The sequence below is a fragment of the Danio aesculapii genome, chromosome 6, assembly GCF_903798145.1.
Source record: "Danio aesculapii chromosome 6, fDanAes4.1, whole genome shotgun sequence".
NCBI classification, from domain to species: Eukaryota; Metazoa; Chordata; class Actinopteri; order Cypriniformes; family Danionidae; genus Danio; species Danio aesculapii.
The window spans coordinates 21,042,431-21,061,699 of NC_079440.1; the positions used below are offsets into that span (position 1 = coordinate 21,042,431).

General features: G+C 35.8%; 1 protein-coding gene across 1 annotated transcript in view; it reads right to left on the minus strand.

Annotated features, from left to right (window-relative positions):
• Positions 1-19,269, minus strand: part of gga1 (golgi-associated, gamma adaptin ear containing, ARF binding protein 1) — a 40,606-nt gene that overhangs the window by 13,612 nt on the left and 7,725 nt on the right. The window contains exons 2-11 of the mRNA XM_056459771.1: positions 16,695-16,779; positions 6,891-6,966; positions 6,311-6,409; positions 4,964-5,087; positions 4,709-4,809; positions 3,480-3,560; positions 2,899-3,036; positions 2,726-2,807; positions 2,510-2,620; positions 2,217-2,345 (exon numbers count right to left, since the gene is read on the minus strand). Coding sequence (XP_056315746.1) covers positions 2,217-2,345; positions 2,510-2,620; positions 2,726-2,807; positions 2,899-3,036; positions 3,480-3,560; positions 4,709-4,809; positions 4,964-5,087; positions 6,311-6,409; positions 6,891-6,966; positions 16,695-16,779 — 1,026 coding nt within the window. The remainder of the gene's footprint in view (positions 1-2,216; positions 2,346-2,509; positions 2,621-2,725; positions 2,808-2,898; positions 3,037-3,479; positions 3,561-4,708; positions 4,810-4,963; positions 5,088-6,310; positions 6,410-6,890; positions 6,967-16,694; positions 16,780-19,269) is intronic.

Here is a 19,269-nt window from a genome sequence, read left to right on the forward strand (position 1 = left end):
ATTTAAAAATAAATAAAGACCTACCTACCTGCAGACCTACATCAGAACTTGGTTCCGCAAATCAGATCTGCTGACTTACACTATTGCTGTCGTTAATTTAACAATCACCCCAGGGGTTGCAATCTAATTTGCGAATCAATTGGGAAAAAAAGATATTTAAATAAAACAATTTAAAAAGCTGATGGCATTTTCTTTATTTTTTTTAAACGTAACTTTTAACTTGCTCATTTTAATTGCTTTAAAGTGATTTTAAAGTGATCCAAAGACCGCCCCCCACCACCCCCTCAAACCCCCACTTTGGGAACATGTGCACGTGACGTCACCACTTTCCTGACTGCTCCCAGTTTCTCCATGGCTGGCCAAGTGGAAGCAGTGTTTTTAACTTTTTAAACTCATTGATTATTCTAATGGTAAACTTTGGCAATTGGTCATTAGTTTTACAGTTAACCTGTGACACAAAGCATTTTAGTGCTTTGCTTTTGTTATATACTCTAGTAATTGACTTACAGCCTCGTCCTCTTGTGGTAAAATTTTTAATTCAGCCAATTTATAAGTGGATTAAGTTTGTGTATTTTTCATTTATTAGGACATTTAATTTTGCCTTTTTTTAAATAAGCTATGAACATTTATATTGACCTGCTGACCTATTCTTTAAGTTTTATGGCAGATGCTACCCCAAAAAAAGGTAAAAAAAAAATGCTACATTGGTTTTGCTTAGTCTAATAACCGTTATAGCTTTTGCCTGTGTACGGCTTTTCACACTTGAAATTGTTAAACATAGGTTATACTAAATCTTGGATAAACAGAATGATGGATTATCTGTAAATAAACCAAAGCGCCATTGACATTGTCACATATCCATAGCGAGGGTGGCAAGACGCACGATTTTCTGCTTGTGAGTTTTCTTCACTGACACTTCATACAACCCAATATGCGCTATATCACTGCTAAGGGCACACTGTAAAAAGTTGCTAGAAGGTAGCATACTGTGCTCCAAGATCTCTATGTACTTTTTAGCATTAATGGTGCTATCACAGAAGTTACCTTCGCCAAGGGGTCCATACCATGACAGGCTTCTGTACTTGCTGCTGGTAACTGTTTAGATGATCCTTTTCTTCTTTTATCCGGAGCACACAATGTCAATTTCTCCCAAAAACACCTGAAATACTTATTCATGTGACCACAGTACACGTTTCCACTGTTTGATAGTCTATCCTAGGTGCCTTTGAGCCCAGACAAAGTCAACGACGCCTCTGGACACTGTTAACATAGGGCTTACTTTTGGCTCAGTACAGTTTTCACTGACATTTGTGGATGTAACTACATATTACATGGTACTACATGGTAAGTTTGCCAAAGTAGTCCTGAGCCCTTGTGGTGATTTCGCTTATAGATGAATGAAGATTCTTGGTGCAGTGCCACCTGAGGGATCAGAGCTCACAGTTGTTCAGCTTAGACTTGCACCCTTGTCCTTCACGAAATGAAACACCGTTGAAGGTGAAATATCCAAATGTCTTCCTATCTTTTTGGAGGAACATTGTTTTTAAACTTTTCAATAATTTTCTCTTGTAGTTGTTGACAAACTAGCAAGGGTCGGCCCATTATAGCTGCTAAAGGATTATTAAAGATTGAACCGATTCAATGACATGAGAATTATAACTGAACTGAACAGTCAAACCAGTGTGGGTTTACATCTCTATTAATTAAAATGTAAGGGATAATCCTCCGCGAAGGACATATAAAAATCGAGGGAACGATAGTGTATGAAACAAGCATTTTTTTTAAGATTTATTTTTAGCCTCTTCGCCTTTATTAGATAGGACAGTATTTAGACAAGAAGCTAAGTTGGAGAGAGAGAGAGGGGGTATGATAGGGAAATATCCTCGAGCCAGGATTCGAACTCGGGACGCCCTGACGTACTACTGCACCATATGTCGACACGCTAACCCACTAGGCTATTGCGCCGACGAAACAAGCATATTTGATAGCTCATGATAATACGTTAGCTACCTTTTCTCAAATATTTTTGAGCATATTGCCAAGGTGGTTGATGCCCATCAGCTCCTTGGTAAAGAACATGTCTGTGTCCTCAAGTTCACACAGAGAAATGAAAGCTCTTACAACAGTTACAGAGATCCTATGGTTCTTACTAATGCTTGGGCGAAGCACATTTATTTAAAACTGAACATTCTAAAGAGTGATCACAGGTTACCTACCTAAAGACATAAGCTCATCATCTAGAAGACTGATGCCCAGCTCCTGTGTCTGAGAGGGAAATTCAGAGAAAGACTGAGCTGAAGGGGAAGTGTCCAGTCCTGTAAGGTCCAAAAGTGCATTACTGCAACCTGTAAGCACAAAGTTTGAAAAAGTGTAAGAAATAACCATTGTGACCTTTGTCACACAAGTGTTTCTAAAAACCATTGACAGCACAACAAGACACTCTATGAGTAATCATTTGTCATTCTACGAGTGAGCCTCAACATCTCCACACATTACTGAGTTCATGTACCTGGGAGTGTGGCTGAGCTGCTTGCTTCTCCATTAACCTCCTCCCCTCTCACCAGCTGCCTGTACAGATTGATCACCTGCGTTAGGCTGTCATTCGCCTGTAAGATCTCAGCTGCAGAAAAACACATACAAAAGAGACTCAGAAACTGACCTAATTCATGAACTCCTGGAAACTATGTGGAATTAAAGTTTTTGCCCTTCAACCTGTAAGCCTCACCAAGAGCTTCATCATTGTCCTCAGTATCGCTGGCCAATCTGAACAGAGTGGGTCTCATCTTTTCACAGCGCTGGTACAGATCCTACAATGACAGAATAAAGACCAAACAGAGCTCATAAAAACTTATTTATGTAAATTGTCAAGAGAAAACTGCTGATGTATGCTTTACAGACCTTAATGAGCTCCTCGTTGCTTTGTGAGGAACTCTCTTTGCTGTAATCTCCCAGTAACTGTGTGAGAAGCCCAACACTCTCCTTCACTTCCTGAATAGCGTTCACTCTCTTTGACACCTTCTCCATGCGTTTCTGATCCTGAAAACACACAGCAAGTATTAGACAGTAAATCCGCACAGTTTACACACTAGTCCAAATGAAGGTACAATGATTTCAGCACTTGAAAGTTTGCTAATGTGGAATTTAGTCTTGAAAATAATTTATTGTATTCCTGGAAAGTCATGTAATCTGACAAATTTTGGTTGAATAGGTTGAATGGAGTAGAACTGGCAATCAAATTGTAATACCTGTGATTATACCACAGAAAAGAGTACTATTTAAATATTAATTTTGTATGGAAATAAGTCACATCTTAAAATTTTACCATTACAATGTCTACAGAGTTTAACAAGGTAATTTATTTTCATTTTCGTTCTTTGCTTTTCAACATGCCATTAGTTTTCAATTTTGCTGCCCCTGAATTGCACCCTTGTTGTTGATGTTGTTTAATAACTCTGGTTCAAATACGCTCCTCTACTTACCTCCTGAACCATTTCTTTGATGAGTTTGTTTGCTGCCCTTAGGTCCTCAGGATGAGAGCTATTCAGAAGACGGGACAACATCTATTGATTAAGATAAAATGCAGGAGAAAGAGAAATATTTACTTTTTTTGGATTTATTTGCTTATTTTGATCAGTTTTCTGTATTTCACATTGATTATTTTGACATTAGAAAAAAATAACATTACATTATTCAATAATAATGATAATGAATATTTTGCTGCATGAGTTTGTGTTGGTACTTTAGGCCTGTCATTGAAAAACGCAAAAAGGTTTTCATGGACCAATACTATAATTTTAATACGATTAATGCCTCATTCACACTATGAGCGACTCGCAGCAGCAAAGCGACAACCGTTCATTTCAACGGAGCGAGCAACTTCCGGTGACCTCCATCAATGTGAATGACATCGACTGTTGGTGACCAGGTGGGATTGTCGAGCGACGCAACAAATTTAAGAATCCTTTAACTTTATGCAAATGAAGAGCGACTTTCTTAAGCAACAGCCAATAGGAACCCCAGTAGAGCTCATGTGATCCTCTCTCAGGTTGCTCAGAGGCCAGATGTATTCTCCGTGCTGTAGACCTACACAGACCTGTTTGCAGCAGGTCGCCACCCAGAGCAACAGACAAAGTCGCTGCTAGTGTGAATGAGGCATAGGACAATATTTTGATCAAGAGTCTACCATATAGACAGAGATATTTGATGACATTAATCCCAATAAAATCATATTGGTATTAAATACAAACTTTTCGCAACAGGATATTCCATCCAGACATGGCAGTTTGACACTATTCTCTGCACCTATCAAGTAAGTAAAAGTCCACAGACACCCGCATCTCCAAGTGCACGCACACACACACACATACATACATACACACTGAACTCCTGGAGACTCATCACAACTGCTATCATCATCACCTAACACACTTTTATGCTGCCTGGGAATTGCAGAATTTCTTTTAATTCAGCATGCAGTATCAAATTCCAATTAAACAACACTCTCCCACCAGCCCTTACTTCATACTCGCATTCAGCACCTCAGAGTTTGTGTCAGGGGCATGAATGAAAGTGAAACTGCTGAACTGCACTTAAAGTTTACATGAAACTCCAAAGGAAACATTGGATTTTAAAATCATTACGTAACGTTTACGGACACCCCTAATAATAGACAATAAACATGATCCATAAACTTCAACACCATAACTACCTTTGATTTTTCTTCATCTTCAAAGATTGCATTCTTAGGCCTGGGCGGAGGAGGGGGGCAGGGTTTATCATCAGGGAGATCCGGGTCTTGCTTAATAATACCTTTAAAACAAAGTGACCAGTAATTATAATGTAATCTATGTGCTACCAAACAGTTCATAGCACAACCACAGACACACATGAACACATTAGCTGTGTGATGGAAAATAAAAAATAGATGAGACAAAGTAAAATCAGGACCTTGCTCAGTGATTACCTTGTTTCTTAAGCATCTGATAAGCATCAGAAATCTTTGTCTCTTCTGGTAAACTCACAGTCCAGCTGTACATCATTTCTAAAACTTTTTTCTTCACTGGTTCTGGAGCTCGAGAACCAAGATACTGTGATAGGAACAGTACAGGGAGCATTATTGACAAATCCTTTAGAAACTAGCAATGAAATTAAACATGCAATGGAAAAAATGCATTCCTGATTAGGGACAACTTTGTATTAGAAAAAAAAATTATGTTCAAGATATTCTGTATATTCAAACCCATTACCTGTTCAAAGTAGCCAGAGACTTTCTCATCACTATATATATCCGCAACTCTATCACCAATCACCGTCTTTTCTAATTCTAGTGACAACACTTTCTTTTCTTTTTTTACAACACTGACTAATCTAGGATTTGTACCATGAATCATGAATGAAGATGGAGAGAGTGCAGTTCATGCACTATAATCCCCATCTTTAATTCCTAGAAATCAAGTCGTTAGATTGCAATTCAAATTGCACTTAAAGTACTTGAGCAAACATACCCTGATAAAACTTTTAGCATGTCTAAAAATGAGTCAAAAATCAGTCAAACTTTTAAAGCACTTAAAGGAACACTCCACCTTTATTCTTTTGAAAAAGGCTCATTTTACAAGTCTCCTACAGTTGACTTGAACTATTTTTTCTTGTTCTGGCTGGGCCACTTTTAGCTTAGCTTAGTATAATTTATCTTTTAGCATGAATAATAGCAAACATTTATTTTATGTGCCAAGCATGTGTGTTGAATCATAACTAGGTTGTCTATCCAAATGTAAATCTTATTATCTTTATACCTACCTCCCGAGTAGATGCTAATATGCTATTGGTAAACCTGCCCAAAGGTGACCTTTGCCTTTGAGCAGAAAAAAAAAATACTAATTTTGGGAGTAGACATGTGACAACAGTGGATAAGGAAATTTGCATTTTTTTATCATAAATGATGTTTGAACCTTGCCAGAGAATTTTAATCGGATAAGACAAACACCCATTAACCATTTTTGTCTGATAATTACATAAATAAGAGATATTAAAATTAGCTAAAAAAAAATCTGTAAAGAATTGTTATATAGCAAAAAATTGGTAATACATATTCTCCCACTATAGTGCAGCCCTTAATAAAAAGAACTATATTTTGTTATGGGACATAATTATGTAAAAGAGTAAAATACTCTAAAGTATAAAATATTTTTTTGGAAATTATTTCTGCAAATAAAATGATTTTGATGTAGTGAAGTAATAGTTACAGCCCACAACTGTTTTGGATTATATTCAAACAAAGCATCAGTGTTTTTTTATTTTTATTATTACATACCTTAGGTGAAACCACTTTGATGAGCTCATTAAGGAAACGGAACTTTCCCACCTCATTATGGAACCTTTTCCCACAGTTCTTCACACAAGTTTCTAGAACCTTAAAACACAAAGTAACAAGGAGTTAATTTGTAAATAACAATAATGATACAATAATGTATATTCCAATAGAGGTGTCAAATAGAAATTCCAATAGCAGCGTAATTCTGACTTCTGTAAATGAGCCAATGGTGTGATGTCTCCAACGTGGTTGCAAGAACCCCTCTATTAATTAATTCAAGAAGACATTAGGGAGAATAATTTGGAGCCTCAAAACTATACCCAAGTGTTTTTATGTGTGAATCACATCATCAGGAAATAACATAAAATAGTTTATAATATCCTCATCTTGTGGCTAGATAGAACTAATTTAAATACACAGCATGATGTAGTTATATTGATATTGACATTGATATTATATTTTTATAATCTTTAGATACACACAATGCAAATTATTAATTACTGAAATTTAATTAATTGATTGGCTGTTTATAGGCAATATTAGACCAATGGTCCAGGTTCAGAACAAATGACACACTTACCATGAGAGCTTGAATGGCCTCCCACTCTTGAGGAGACTGAATCTTGTGAGCAAGTAGCCTGGTGGCCAGCTGTGGACTAAAAACACAAAGGAAAATTTAAAAAAAAGTTTTTTTTTTTTTCATTTCAAACCTGAGACCTTGTTCGTCAAGTTCAGATAAACATAAATTGTAAATAAAGTCATTATTTTTGTTTTATGTTCGCACAATTGTTTTTCTCGTAGCGTCATAACCACTATAGACACATGGAACATTTTGAAAATGTTTTTTGGTACATTTCTGAACAAGTCAAAAAGCATCGCTGTCGATGAAGGATGAGGAAGCTCTGCCATTTCATCCAAAATATCTTAAATTGTGTTCCAAAAATAAACAAATGTCTCAGGTTTGGATCAATCTGAGAGTAGTTATTGACAACTCTTTAATGGATGTAAAAGCAAGAGATATGTGAGCATTTTTATCTTTATACGGGAGGTTGTGGTTTTTACCAGTAATTTGTGATTTAAATGAACTAGGACAGGGTGATTTGCAAAATTATATCAATAATCCGAATTACAAATATCTCAATATCCGATTATACAGTCTCTGCAACACACCTACCTGCAGCTTCCAGCCTGCACACACACTTATACGTTCACATTAAAATGTGAAAGAACTAGCAAACAAACTTAAAAACCCTACTGTCTGCCCCTCACATTAAGATACATTTTATTAACGACTAAAATTGCGCACAAGCAAGTTTCCTAAAGATAATAACAATACTGCATTAAATCTTTCTTAATCTTGCCGCATGAGTAATTGTTGATTAATTCACCTATAGCCAAGGGAGGATCTTATTGATGGAGGAAAAATAACGAATTGACCTTGTAAGCTGAAAATTGTTTAGTGTGCCAGCATGCAGCCAGGCTCTTGGAAAAGGTTTGTATCACTTTCATAATGCTTCACGTGAATGCTTTAACTTTGCATTAAAGAGAAGTGGGCAAGAAACCAGCAAAATTTCCTAATGTGATGTTTAAGACAGTTTAGTTTCAACATAAATTATAAAGTTGATAGTTTTTGCCTTTTTTAGCTAGCTATTGTGGCAGGCTAACATAGTAACTGTAAAAACGTTTGATTTTTTTCAGTATTGTTTTTAATCCATTAACCAACGTTTACTAATGAAACTTTATCGAAAAGCATTATCTATTGTACTTTATTATCCTATTGCAATTTAATTTGGTTGAAAATTTGGTTTTGCTATTATACCCGTTAAAGTAACTTTTTTACAACTTAGGTCAGTATCATGACAATCACAGACCATGATAACAACTTCAGGAATTCATCAACAACAAGAAAATGTTATATTGTCATAAGTAGGGCTTCACATTCACAAAATATAGCTTCAGCATCGATATCACAATGTAATGATCACATCACAAGACATGCAATATTAAGTCTGAATTATAGTTCACAATGAGCTACAGAAAACATGATTTGTAGAGTCACTGCTAAGGTTAACCATAATAGAGTGAAGGTTTATAATTTGCATGTGGTTTTAAGGACTGTGACTGAGCATTTCAAGAGTTTATAACATTTGGGCAAAAAAACTATGATGTAACAAAGATTATTTATATTTAATTATTTATATACAATGTATGCAAAAAAATATTTGTTTTAAATAAATATTTTGAATTTTTGTCTTGTTTCTAGCTAGGGTGTGTTTCTGAATCTTCAGGTTAAAGTTAGTTCATGTTCCAGTTCATTTTGTTCATCTGCTTTGAATGTTTTTATTATTTATTTAAAGAACAGCAAATAACATTTTACAACACAAAAAATATACATGCCAGGGGGTAATTATAAATAAACCAATACCTTAAGATTTGGTTGCTTATTAGTAAATTAGACAGTAAAGCCAAAAAGTACATTTTCCCACAATGATAAGAGGTTTTGAACACTGAAAATTGTTAATAATTTTTTGCACCTCTTCCTTTTGACTGAGTATGTACAATGCCAAAATAAGTGTAAAACCGTCTCCTCGTATTCATTACAAAAATACAATTTACATCAATTCCACTTTTACATTTTTTGTAAATAATGTTTTGCTGGATAAAATCTTTGGAGAAGTTTATAGGATATTTCTTTAATTTTGTTTCTAACCTGATATATCTGTGGTAACATCCACACTTTTTTTCAGCAAATCAAGTCACCCTTTAATAAAGACATCCAATAAAATTTTATATAAGGAACAGTAGTGATTTCTTTTTGGGAAAGAGTTCGAAAAGCTCTATTATTACTTTTGGTGTTTATTGTAAAACAAGTTTTGCCAACATAAGATTTAGTAAAATTAAAAGACGATGGTCTTGATTAATACCACTAAATAACATATGGGTCTCTGAAAAAATTGAACCAATAACAGTTGAAAACTTGCAGGGTTATTGAGATACTGTGATGAGAAAGGAATTAATTGTAAGAAAAGTATACCATCTTTATTATAAAACTGACTAACCAAATTAATTTTGTTGTAAAAAAATTGCATTTGTATTAGTTGTCTATTATTCCAATGTGGGGGAAAATTATGCTTATATATTAATGACCTTGATGGGAGCACTTGTTTGTGGAAGGCAGATAACTTAACTGGAATTTTGTCTATATTATAATTTCACATCAAAATAAAACTAAGACCACCAATATTTGATAAAACATAATGATCTCCGCTTTAAAGTGTTTACTGCACATGAGCGAACTCTGGCATATAACTTGAAACGAAGGACATTCATTCCGTCTAATTAATTTCACCCATGATTTCCTCTGTCCTTTGTCTTTTCGTGGAAATTGAGGTAAAGATGTCATTTTTTTTAAGCTAGAGCAGCCGGGAACGCTGCAATAACAGCGACGAGACGACTCTGCCATTCTATCATACTCTGTTCCATTGGAACCGGATGTTGTGATACGCCGTTTCGCTTACCGGAACCAGGAGGTGTGAAAAAGACCTATTAATAACATTTCACAGACTGTAGGTATGTGTGTAGGTATGTGTCCACAGTCATATTGGAGTGACACACAGTAAGTCTCGTTTTTTTTAAATTTCCTGACTTTAAAATAGGACCCAAATCCCAGTGATTTTGAGGCCCACTGCAACGAGATGTAGCAGAACATTTTTCATCTGAAACTGTGGGTGGGGAGAACCAGCTCATTTGCATTTAAAGGCACAGACTGCAAAAACAGCTACAAGTTTATCTTATCCCAAAACTGACATTTTCAGCACAACATAATATATGATCTTACGACTGGCTGATATTGCTGAAAAATTATCACGATATCATGTTTTATATCATTCGCTATCGATAATTATTGAATATTTTTAACAATACATTTAGGAATATTAGGATTTTTTGTTATTTAACAACTTTATTTTACTTTGCCAACATTACTAAGGCAAATAGTTTTAATAGACAAAAAAATTTAAACAAAATATTTCTCTATAATAGAATAAAGATAAGTGTTAAAGAGACTCTTAAACTTAATAAATAAAATGTTACTAAGTGTGTGCAATGGTAAAGTGTAAATGCTGAACAATCAAAGCAAACTTTAAGGTGTGATTAATAATGAATGAATGAATCAACCTCAAACTTCGTTAACACAAATTATGATAATCAAATCTGAGCTTTCAAAAAGGAAGCAACCATCATTATTATAATACATATTGCAATATTACAAATTGTGAAATCGATTGACTACATTACCCCCATGCAAAAAAAATCTTTCAGATGGGGTGCTAGTGGCTGGGATGCACAAGAAAAGATACCAAAAAGCCACTCTTCCTTCACATTTTCAATGCGCTTTGCATCTCTTGTAACTAGGCGACCATCAACTGTTTTCTCAGAGGATGACAAACAGACAAACTCTTGCTGCAGCAAGGATACAAGTAAATCGCGGTGCGCTCGCAGCATTCGGAAAAGTTCAGATGTTTTTCAATCAGGTGTACCTGAAAAATGTGTGCGCGTCATGTGTATGCCGCTTGCACACCATAGTGCAAGTCACGTGCCTCCATTGGAAATGAAAAACTTACATCCTAAGCTTATTGGCATTGCTTCCAAGCGTGTGCTCAGCAGCCACATTTTAACAAAACTATAGCGCTTCATACCGAAACTTCATATTGAACTTTTTTTATCGTTATTTCCAATGGTGTTCAGTTAATAAATACCAATATCGATTTTATCGCAAAGTCCTTTACAGAGATGTATAGTAACAAAGTAGAACTACTTCACTACTGTACTTAAGTACTAAAAGGCAGTCTCTGTACTTTACTGGAGTATTGTTTTTTCTCCTACTTCCCCTTTTACTTAAGTACATATTTTCGATGAGTTTGATACTTTTACTCCGATAGATTTTTCATGAGCTGCATCGTTACTCGTTACTAGGGGTGTCAAAATGATCGATATCGGTTCAGTAATAGATCATAACCGGTTATTACGTACTGACGTCATTTATCTCAACTGAACTACACTGTTCCAATTTACTATGACCTTTTATGTGAAGCTGCTTTGACACAATCTACATTGTAAAAGCGCTATACAAATAAAGGTGAATTGAATTGAATCTCCTATGCGCGATGTCGCAATACTATAGAGAAGGACGGAGGCGCGAGGGCGAGTGAAGGCGGCAGAAATGTTGTAAGACTCCATCTCTGCTTCTCTCACTTTGGACATTTGACCCACTGGCCTGTTTGTAACTTTTCCTCTTGGCTGTTAAAGCGATACTTTCTGTTGAGAAGGTGAAGACAATAACCAATCAAAGAGATGTAAGACCTCGCCTGTCGGCGCTCAAAAAGCAGGCGGGATAATATTTACATTAGTTTATTTGCTATAATTGCTCATGCTGTCTTCTGTGCATGAGTCTTGTTTGATACATTCAGAAAGAGTGTTTTCTTTGAGCGGGTCAAATTAAGGGTACAGTTTATATAACTTACTGCTTTATTAAAGGACAAAATTGTATTACAAATAACCCTTTAACTGTCACACCAAGAAAAAAAGCAATATAATTTTTTTATTGCATTTCTTAACTCCTAATGTCGCTAGTTAACACAATCAATGCATTTTTTTCCCCAACACATCCCATAATTTCTAAATCTACCAAATGGTTGAGATGATGGTTTATGGTAAAAGTAAAAGAATGAATAAATATACTATAAAAATATGAAAAATACGAAGTGTAAGACCAATTTAATTAAAAACATAATCAAAATTAAAAAAAAAAATTGAATACTAAATCATAGCCATAAAATATTTCAGATTTTCATTTAACACAGTAATATAAATGTTTTCTTGTTTTTTACAATAAAATCAAAATCAAGTGAATTAGTGCAACAGGATTTAGTTTGCTTGTTTAGTTAAGTTTCACGAGTGCTTCCAGAAGATGGAACTCCTGTTTTTTGTGGTATTAACCAATCAATCAAACTTCAAAAACTCCCAAAGTGTGAGTGTGTGTCTGTGTATGTATGTGTGTGTGTGTGTGTGTGTGTGTCTGTGTATGTATGTGTGTGTGTGTGTGCGTGTGTGTGCGTGTGTAAGAGAGAGTGTATGTGTGTGTAAATGTGTATTTATGCGTTTGTGTGTGCCCATGTATGTGGACACACTCTTGATCTACTTATAACTAAGGGTTTACATATTTCATCGACTGTTGTTAAGGATGTTGCACTATCTGATCATTTCTGTATTTTCTTTGATATATTGATCACTCCAGCTATTAAAGACAAATCTGTCTCTGTCAGAAAGATGCGTAAATGAGAACACTAGTGAGCAGTTTATGAAGGCCATATCGCTAGCACCAAGCATATCTGCAGACTCAGTTGATTCTCTCCTTGATTTGTTTAACTCTTAAGTTAAGAATGTTATAGATGACATTGCTCCTGTTGAAGTCAAGAAGATGACTAGCAAACAGAGAGCCCCTTGGACAAACGCAACAGCAATTCAATTGATGAAAAGACAGTGCAGATAAGCTCAGCGTATGTGGAGGAAGACGAAACTAGTAGACCATTATAATATCTATAAAGACAGTCTTCATGCTTTTAATGTGGAACTAAACACTGCTAGGCAGACTTTCTTTTACAAACCTTATAAACAGCAACCTAAAAAATTCTCGCACTCTTTGCAACAGTAGAGAGACTCAAACCCCTCCAGTATGATTCCTAGTGAGATACTCTCTGAAAGCAAATGTAATGAGTTCGCTCATTTCTTTACTGACAAGATCAATAATATCAGAAAGGCAATCAGCTCATCTAATCAGCCAAGTTGTGTCGACGCCAGACAAGCTCAACCACAACTTAAGAAATCAGACATTATGTCCGATTTCATGGCAATTAATGGTAAAATCTTAGAAGAGATGCAAATTATGAAAACATCAACCTGCAGTCTTGACACGCTCCCCACACCATTCTTCAAAACTGTGTCTACCTGTTTAGAAATGGATCTTCTAAAAGTGGTAATTGTTTCACTTCTCACAGGAATTTTTTTCAAACTCATTTAAAACTGCAGTTGTTAAACCACTCTTGAAAAAGAGCAACCTGTATAACACCTTATTGAGCAATTACAGGCCCATCTCAAATCTCCCTTTCATTGGCAAAATCATTGAAAAAGTTGTTTTTAATCAGGTTAACAAGTTCTTAAACTTCAAGGGGTGTTTAGACAATTTTCAATCTGGTTTCAGACCACATCACAGTACAGAGAGTGCTCTTATAAAGATAATCAATGACATCCGCCTAAATACAGCTTACTGCTCAATCTCAGTGCCGAATTTGACACTGTCGATCACAGCATACTTCTGGATAGGCTGGAAAACTGGGTTGGGCTGTCTGGGACGACCCTCAAATGGTTCAGATCTTACCTTGAAGGGAGAGGTTACCATGTCAGAATAGGTGACCATAGGTCAAGGTGGACACCCATGACATGTGGAGTCCCACAAGGCTCGATTCTGGCACCTCTCCTGTTCAACCTTTATTTGTTCCCTCTGAGCCAAATGAGAAGGAAAAACCAAAGCTATGCTGATGACACTCAGATCTACTTAGCCTTACTGCCTAATGACTACAGCCCCATTGACAGCCTTTGCCAATGCATTGATGAAATTAACAATTGGATGTGCCAAAACTTTCTTCCGTTAAACAAAGAAAAAACTGAAGTCATTGCGTTCGGGAACAGAGATGAGGTTTTTAAGGTGAATGCGTACCTTGGCACTAAAGGTCAAACAACAAAAAAAAAGGTCAATAATCTTGGTGTGACTCTGGAGTCAGATCTGAGTTTCAATAGTCATGTCAAAGCAGTTAGTAAATCAGCATACTATCATCTCAAAAACATTGCAAGAATTAGATGCTTTGTTTCCAGTGAGGACTTAGAGAAACTTGTTCATGCTTTTATCAGCAGCAAAGTTGATTACTGTAACGGCCTCCTCATGGGCCTTCCAAAAAAGACAGTCAGACAGTTGCAGCTCATCCAGAATGCTGCAGCCAGGATTCTGACCAGAAGCAGGAAACCAGAGCACATCACACCTGTTCTCAGGTCTTTACACTGGCTCCCAATTACATTCAGAATAGATTTTAAAGTATTATTACTTGTCTATAAATCAATAAATGGCCTAGGACCTCAATACAGATATGCTCACTGAATACAAACCTAATAGATCACTCAGATCTTTAGGATCATATAAACTAGAAATTCTAAGAGTTCAGTTAAAGCAGGGTGAATCGGCTTACAGCTACTATGCCCCTCGCTGCTGGAATCAGCTTCCAGAAATGATCAGATGTTCTCCAACATTAGGCACGTTCAAATCAAGACTGAAAACACATCTGTTTAGCTGTGCCTTTACTGAATGAGCACTGTGCTACGTCCGACAGGTCGCACTTTATTATGTCTTTCTTTTCTTTTTTCTTTTTATTCTTTTATAACCTGCTTTAACACATTTTAATCTGTTTTTAATCATTTAATTTTTTTTTCTTATACTTGTCTTTTTTTTTATTCTTGTTTATGTAAAGCACTTTGAATTGCCACTGTGTATGAAATGTGCTATGTAAATAAACTTGCCTTGCCCTGTATATGTATAACAACATCGGTATTACACAAATATTACGAGGAGATGGTGAATTATGTGGACATTATGTATGACATTCAATCATACTAAATATTTTTTCTTCTCAGAAAGTAAAACTACACATAATTTCCTATAAGGGTTGGGTTTAGGGATAGGGTTTGGGGTTAGAGCTATCGAAAGTACAGTTTGTACAGTATAAAAACAATTGTAACCTATGTTATGTCCCCACAATTCACAAAGGTGTGTGTGTGTGTGGCAAACAGTCCATTCAGACTGCAGAAACGCATGATATGAAATCATTAGTTTTGCTTTTCTACCTTTACCATAAAGTGACAAATCAACCATTTGGTCGAGCATGTTTTTGAAACATTAATACAAACACACTAAATATTTTTCATGGTAACATACCTTTGTAAAGTTAGGGCTCTTAGAGGGTAATATGTCCAAAAAATATGCTTACCTTGCAAATTTTTACCAAAAACAGTTCACATGATGTCAGGACTGATTTCCTTGTTTTTGATGTCAATGTAGAAGCAATGTTGTGACGAGTGCTTTCAGGTTTAGTTAAGTTAGGTACTCCTCTCAATAAGATATGGTCAGTCAAAATATGGTCAACCATTTGGTCAAGCAGGCAGTTAAAGGAATAATATATAAATATAATTATAAATTTTAATAAAAAAAATTCTTGTGTTGTGAAGAAAAAAATCTAATTATGTATGGAAAGCATCGTCAAAGCTTAGATATCGAATTGAACTGAATCGATGGCATGATAATCGAAACCGAACCAAACAGTGAGACCAGTATAGATTCACACCCCTACTCGATACAATTATAGACCTCTTTCTTGGCTGCTGCATGGAGGGCGTCAAATCGACCTGCGTCTTCTGGTAGAATGTTTAGATCTTCCGTTTACAGCATTTACAAACGGTAATTTGCGATCCGAAAATGGGTTTCAATAGCGTTTTGAGTAGATTACGGAGTGTTTTAGTGACACACAACTTTAAAAGGTGTGTGTTAAAGCTGTTATAATCTGTCAGATCTGTGGTTCAATCGCGAGAGAAAAACAGTATTGTGAGCCATGTTTCTTTTCGTTCTGCTTAATCATGTGCCCCACAAAAAAAAGATATTTAAAAAAAACAAAACAATATGATGTCTTTTGACTGCTTTCTTTAATAACTACATTACACAATACTTGTACTTTTACTTTCAGTACTTGAGTAGTAAATTTTGAAATAAACTACTTGCAATACTTTTAGTACAAAAAAGTTGAATACTTCCACTTAAGTATGGTGCTTAAAGAGCACTTCTACTTAAGTCACTTTTTGAGTACTTGTACTCACACTTGTTGCGTTTCTTTTTCCTGCGACTAACCAACCAACACAACTTGATCGACCATCAACTAGACGACTATTAGGGGATTCGGGGGAAGCTCTATTTAATAGTGGGATAAGCTGTTAAAATGCGCTGGCCAAGAAGGATTTAAACGTTGTTGTTGATCATTTTTAATTTTGTTTTGGAGGCAAAAAAAAATTATAAAGCTTAATAGAAGCTTACCAATCGCAATATATTAATTTTTTTTTCATTTGCAGAAAAATAAAAAGCATTTGTAACAATCTATAAACAATCTACAAATTCAGATTGTGGAACTAGATCTCAGCAGAACTCTGTGTCAAAGTTAGATATGCTAATTTTGTGAATGTTCGATTTCATGCGTAATTAAAATTGTTAAAAAGAACTGAAATACAGACTCACCCTTCAGGTTCATTGGTGAGTTGGTCACAGAAGAGCTGAATACTTTCCCAGTCAGTTTCTCGATTTAAAGGGTTGGTTGCTTTGTCTAGAGATGACAGAGAATGGTAAAACAAAAGCATCAGAAAACAGGAAAATCTTACCTAAAATCTAGGAGTGCAACGATATTTAATCAAATAGGAAAACAACAATGCCCGGGCGCGGTTCGCTTGGCTGGAGATCAGGAGCAGTGGAGACTGAAGAACACTTCCTGCTCCACTGTGATAAATATACAGCATTACAACTCACTGTATAGAGAAAAAGTCCTGAGCATTCCTCATTGCCTGACTAAATAATGTAGTGATATTACTGTAAACTTGGTGACTTCATTCATTTTGACCAACCCTTTCATGCGTACGATCACACCAGTGTTATGACATTAGAGTGCACGTCATCAGCTGCTCAAATTCAAATCTGATGGCTCACACGGAGGATAGAAAGAGCGCACTGCTTGTCTTAAATCACAATTAATCCATGTTTTCAATCAAATAAAAGTACATTTTAGGTTTCAGACATGCAAATACACTACAAGCAAAACATAACATTGTAAAATACATGCGGATGTCTATGGAGACGGCGTTATTATTTATTTTTAAAATATCACTAAACAATTAGCTTTTTTCATGCAAGATACAGTTTATTTTACTGTAATGTTTACTCTACTCCTCTCCCAGTTAAATAGACACTTTTATGTAGTTCGGAAGAAATTGATGAACCAACATGTAAATCCAGCAGCTCTGTCAGATCTCTCATGCAGCGTAGACTAAACATGGCCCATCAGTCATTATATATCAAAGAATATGATCCTTTTTAATCTTTTTAAACTAGAAAATACATGTTCTTACACATATTTGAAAATCGAAATATTAGATATTTTAGAATATAATTCTCACATTTGTCAATATTTGCAGAAAAGGGAAAAAATAAACAGAAAACAACATATGCATGAATCACTGGGGCTAAGGTACGTCACATGACAATCTTGACCGATGCTATGGGAACTTTAAGAGAAGTGTTTTAAATAAAGGTTACTATAAAAAAAAACTAATGCAGAAGGGTCAGCTGGAGTATTTTGAATTTATGCGTGAAAGAGCTAAGGTATGTCTTCAAAAACTAAAAGAGTACTGTTGATGGTACGAACTTTGCCATCTGAATAAACAACCAAAGAACATTAATGACCCACCAAATTCGTAAGACGACAAGTGGCAAATCCAGATTTCACCATTTCCAGATTCAAAAAGCTCTTGGGTAAAAAATTTTTTCCTTAAGAACAAATTTTTCTCCTTTTGTGTTAACAGACCTGTAAGACAACTCCTTGCACCCACCCACGGAGTGCTCGCACCGCAAGGAATTAGAAACAATACTTTTGTTTTGGCACACTAAAAGCAAAACACTGATGGATCTCGGAGCAATTGAACTTCTATCAGGTATAAATGCAGTTTCAACACAACTTGGAGGGTGTCTCTGTCTGAACACTGTAACAGGTTAAAAGAGTTGACGAAACCATCTCATGCATGATAATGAAGTTGCATATCATTTACAATAGAGCTGATCGGCTCAAACCAACTCTTTCTCATGAAATAATGCTGAAAACTCTACTACTGCCGACCAATCACCAAGCTGGAATTGATGCAGTGACCTCATCATCGTGACATTGCTTCAAAATTTCCTTTTTAACCAGAAGAACCGCAACCTTGTAATCTTTAATTGAAATCTGAAAATGCACTTGCACTTCAGTTAATTCTCAAATTACGTATGTCTTAGGTATTGAGGGTGGTTAACATATTTAACCACGCCACTCCAGCTGTCAGTTTTGACAACAAACAGAAATGGTGAAAAAGAGGTTGTAATAATTTTTCTAAATCCCATTTTCCGATCTTACAGAGTGAAATGCCTGTTTTACTACATCCATTTAGCTCATAGTAAAAATAACAAGTCACCCCCACTGTTTTGTCATTTAATATATTCTGTTTCTCAAGGAACTGCTTCACATTACAAAAAATAAAAGTCCCACAGTCTTCATTTTTCTGTTGCGATTATGTCAAACATTGAATAAAAACTGCACATTTCAAAGCATTACATTGACCTTTAATTAGGGCTGCAACAACTAATGAATAAAATTCATAACTATCTATAATGAAAAAAATTGCTGTCAATGAATGCCGTCATTAATTAGTTGGGCGCAGGATTGATTGGCCTCTCTCTAGCACACGTTCAGTCTCTTTAGCACACTTAGCCTCTCTCACGGACAATCTCTGCCTCTCTCTCGAACACATTCAGTCTCTCGTGCATCTGTCGCACACTCTCTGACCCTAGTCCTCCAAGGCATGAGAGAATTTTACATTAACTGCTTCTAAAGGCTGGTTTATACTCAACGTGTCGCCTAGTTCACTTGGGTGCATGTGGCGAATGTGACGTGTTGGCGGATATTTGCTTTGGGTTCGTGAGACATAATTTTGGGCTGGTGGCATACATTATTTTTTTCGAACTGTGCACGGCTCCACATTAAAAGATGCACAACTTGGAGCTGAACGACTTC